The 3,883-nt window shown below is 39.7% G+C and overlaps 2 protein-coding genes across 2 annotated transcripts in view; one reads left to right on the top strand and one right to left on the bottom strand.

Annotated features, from left to right (window-relative positions):
* The first annotated feature begins 249 nt into the window (after nucleotides 1-249).
* Nucleotides 250-2,914, top strand: LOC107103010 (mesoderm-specific transcript homolog protein-like). Its single transcript, XM_015402512.1, has 6 exons — nucleotides 250-321; nucleotides 446-516; nucleotides 592-693; nucleotides 771-847; nucleotides 1,867-1,930; nucleotides 2,761-2,914. The coding sequence occupies exons 2-6, from the start codon at nucleotides 449-451 to the stop codon at nucleotides 2,876-2,878; spliced, it is 429 nt and encodes a 142-aa protein (XP_015257998.1). The 5' UTR covers nucleotides 250-321; nucleotides 446-448; the 3' UTR covers nucleotides 2,879-2,914.
* Nucleotides 2,755-3,883, bottom strand: part of copg2 (coatomer protein complex subunit gamma 2) — an 8,781-nt gene continuing 7,652 nt past the window's right edge. The window contains exons 20-22 of the mRNA XM_015402501.1: nucleotides 3,782-3,877; nucleotides 3,558-3,656; nucleotides 2,755-3,480 (exon numbers count right to left, since the gene is read on the bottom strand). Of these exons, the coding sequence (XP_015257987.1) occupies nucleotides 3,350-3,480; nucleotides 3,558-3,656; nucleotides 3,782-3,877 (326 nt within the window). The 3' untranslated portion in view covers nucleotides 2,755-3,349. The remainder of the gene's footprint in view (nucleotides 3,481-3,557; nucleotides 3,657-3,781; nucleotides 3,878-3,883) is intronic.

Below are 3,883 nucleotides of genomic sequence, written 5' to 3'. Positions count from 1 at the left end.
CTATTTCAATTCAAAATGTCTTTGCAGGCTAACAAAGAACCCAAATGACTTCCCATTCCTAAAGGGTGGACCCATTAAACAAATCATCCATATTTGGTAGTAATTTCCTGTTTATTAAAAAGTTGGAGCTGCTGTCTCTGCTATTTAAACACTTTGCAATAATGGAAAAGCTGGTTAAGCTTTATTCATGTATAATATTTCAATGTGCTATGGCAGAATCTGATTGTTGTGATTTAAAGACAAGGATAACCCTGGCGGGTTTTCATTTTTCTTCCAATAGGGTTATTTCCAGAAACTCATCACCCACGGTTGCTGCAGACGGTGAGTAAAGCTGCCTTCATTCTACTCTTTGACCTTTATGTTGTAATTTATTAAAAGTGGTTCAAAGTGGACTGCATATTTTTGTCTGTGAAATGTTCTTAATTTTCCTTTTTCCTCCAATTAGCTGATGAAGGACTCAAGTATTCTGGGGACGGTTCTGACACGCCTCACTAACTTCATGATCTTCCAGAGGAGGTGAGAAGACCAGAATGTTTTAAATGAAAAATGCAAGGAACTGTTTTATCTTATGCTTTTAGTCCTTTTTGGTAGCGTTGGAGAAGTGTTCGGTCCCTACACTCAGCCCACAGATGAAGAGTTCTGGGACATGTGGACAAGTTTACGCTACAATGATGGCAACTTGGTTTTAGACAGGTAATGTTGCGTTCAAATGCTCACTGTTCCTGAATTATGGAAGGGGATTTCACTTTTTTTTTTTTTTTCTCCCTCAGTATTCTCCAGTACCTCAATCAGAGATTTCAGCACAGAGATCGATGGGTGGGAGCGCTCACGTCTACACATGCCCCATGTAAGTTTAGTGGATCAGAGGGGGGAGCAAACCCTTCCTAAAATATGAACTAGCTCAGTAAAGCCGGGCTTACACTGTGCTTTTTTTTTTTTTTTTCCCTTTTCGGGCCGACTTTCCAGTTGTACGAAAATTTGCCGATTGGCCCGACTTTCAGTCCTAACGTGTGTCGTGCATCGTTTAGTGTACAGGTGGTAACGATCAGCCTCTCACAACCACCTCCCGATCGGGAATCGGGAGGTGGTTATGAGCAATTTGCCCATCGTGGACAAATTGCTCAATGGGCATTCGCGAACAAGGACTCTTCTTCTTCCTCTCAGATGAAAACATAGAAGCATGGTGGGGGTGCGGGTGAAATGGCTTTCAGTAAATTTGACAGACCATAGTAGCCACATTTGTTCAGCCATGTCTTTGTCAAATATGTCGCCTCCTTTTCTTTTTAAGGCTTTCAGCATACAAATTGCCAAGGCAGAGCATTTAACTCTAGTGAGCTTCATATTCCTCTTCTACAAGCTTGGCTAGACGAGTCCGAGTAGCGCCATCTCACTACGGAGCTCAGTCCGACGTGGTTTTTAGACTTGCAGTGTGAGCAGGTAGATCGCATCAGAGCGTCGTACAAAGTGCGAGAACGTATCGTGAACGGTGAACTCATGCTGTACTACTAAACCCTGCAGGTTCGTCGTACAGTGTGAGCTGTAGCTGTGTGCAACAACTGAAAAAAATCGCACAGTGTATTCCTGGCTTAAGTGATGCTAAACTGCTGAGCATTTAAGGACCGAAAGAAGGGAAATGATTGAAAGGATGGAATAAGAGAACAAGGTTAGAAAGAAGGAAGTAATAAGAGGATACAAGGTAGAAGAAGGAATGAAGTAAACAGAAGTAAACCAAATAAATACCTAAACAGAACAGGAAGACTAAAATCAGACTCTTCCTGAACTCTCACATTAGAAGAACAAAATGGTTTATTCACTTTTTCATCTCCTACATCTTCCATTTGGTTTCCTCCCCCTCCTGTGTTTCAGTGCACATGATTTACGGACCTCTGGACCCTGTCAACCCCCATCCACAGTTCATCCGTCTTTATGTGTGAGTTTCCCTTCAAGACACTTCCTTAACCCGGGCTCTCATAAGTATTCACACCTTTTGAACGGGTTTCACAACAAATTCAAACAGATGTTTAGATACCAACCACAAAGCTTTATCTCTGTTCACAGCTCCCATACATCAGTGATGTTATCTAACACCTCTGCAGCCTTCATGGAACTAAAATTTTACATTACGTAGTGTTGGTTTGAAAGAAAATCCTAAACAATGTTTGTGGCTGTTGTGTTTAAAAGTTCAATGGGTATGAATATTTATTTAAGCAACTGCATAGTCTGCCTCAGTGTGAATGTGAAAAGAAAATATTTCAAAATGGTGGGATTAATTTGAATCTCCATTTGATCCATAAATGAGCTTTAGCCAGCAACATGTTTAGTTTTTTTTGTTTACCATTTTCTTTACAATAAAAGCATAAAATAATCCCAAGCATTTCAATTAAACCTTTACTGGTGAGATATACATTTTCCTTAAGAAATTCTGTTGGTTTTAAATGTGACCTATGGTTAATAAATTGGGTCATATTGAAATTCAAAACACAGAACAAAAAAGTAATTAAGCTTTTATTAAAAAGAAAAATGAATCCATCAAATGTTAAACGGGGCTTTTAAATTTCTTGTTAGCGGTGGATAATTTTGTCCAGATTTTAGTTTAATTGTAAAAAAAAAATAGTGCTGGTCTTAGTTGGTTCAGTGAAAAAAAAAAAAAGTTTTAACCTCAAACTGTTATGAAAAATGCCTTCTATTGTCAATAAATAGGTGGTTTCTAAAGTTCTCAGCAGTTCATTAAGAAAAACTTTATTTATTCTGTTCTTGCAGGTATCTGGTGAAGACGTCGACCATCACAATTCTGGACGACCACATCAGTCACTACCCTCAGCTGGAGGACCCCATCGGCTTCCTAAAAGCTTATTTTAATTTCATCCACTCTTTCTGAACAGATCTGACACAGGCACCTTGTGTGAGTAATCAAAACCAGATCAAAATGATTTTCAACCCTCAGTGAGGAATGTTAGGAGCTAAAGTGAAGTCTGAGGAAAACAAATGCACGTTTATAGAAACCTGAGATGATCAACTACTGTAATATTGTTCATATCTGTTGAATCCAACATTCTGAATTACTTTTGATTTCATTTTCTACATCATGCTAAATGTTAACTCTTTTTATATAAGTAATTTTGTTAAAAAAAAGTCTTAATTGCATTCTGATTTACTTTATTGTGAAACTGAATGAAACAATATTTTCTAAGAACAGAAGATGGAAAAAAATAAGACAGAAATGTTTTAGTTTATATAGAAGATATAAAACATTTATCTGGTTGACATAGCCACAAGAACGAGTTTAAGGACTGACAAAGAGATGGATTAGGGTTGTTACATGCTAAATGGCTGTGATGGGTTCAGATTTCTAGCCGACAGAGGCCAGGATCACATCGACAACGGTCTCCTCACTGCTGCGGACCGTCACCTGCATGGTCACGCCATCAGCCAGCGCCAGACGAGCCCGAACCAGCACGTCGTGGCCTCCTCGGAAAACGCCTGGGGGGAGGTGGGGAAATCTTACTCTCAGCAAACAGATTTCTAAGAATTAACTTTGACTCTTTGATGAATCTCACCAGCAAGGAAGAGGACGTGAGAGTTCTTATTTTCTGGAACTTTGTCGGAGCGTTCACAAGGCTGCATTCCCAGGAAGCTGATGATGTTCCCCACCGCCTCTGTAAATGGTTCAATAAAGAGATTGAGTTTGATGCAAAGATTAAACACACCTCTAGATGGAGCTACCTTCACCAACATCAGCTTTGCATGTAGGAAACTTGTCAAACATATTCAGAGTGCGTACCATCCAGCGTTCGCACAGACGCCAGAGCGAACGTCTCTTCCTTCTCGTACTCGTCTCCCACTTCCTCCCACGCTGCTCCAAAATTAGGTTTCAAGACTTTTT

The sequence above is a fragment of the Cyprinodon variegatus genome, unplaced genomic scaffold, assembly GCF_000732505.1.
Source record: "Cyprinodon variegatus isolate N-32 unplaced genomic scaffold, C_variegatus-1.0 Scaffold1360, whole genome shotgun sequence".
Taxonomy (NCBI): domain Eukaryota; kingdom Metazoa; phylum Chordata; class Actinopteri; order Cyprinodontiformes; family Cyprinodontidae; genus Cyprinodon; species Cyprinodon variegatus.
Note: the sequence above shows the minus strand (reverse complement) of the source record. Positions and strands in the feature narration are given on the sequence as shown.

What these genes read in the sequence shown, in the direction of transcription:
- LOC107103010 (XM_015402512.1), top strand. Translation starts at nt 449, where the DNA reads ATGAAGGACTCAAGTATTCTGGGGACGGTTCTGACACGCCTCACTAAC. An exon ending in TTCATGATCTTCCAGAGGAG is followed by an intron (nt 517 to 591) that starts GTGAGAAGACCA and finishes CCTTTTTGGTAG; the next exon opens with CGTTGGAGAAGTGTTCGGTC. An exon ending in GGCAACTTGGTTTTAGACAG is followed by an intron (nt 694 to 770) that starts GTAATGTTGCGT and finishes TTTCTCCCTCAG; the next exon opens with TATTCTCCAGTACCTCAATC.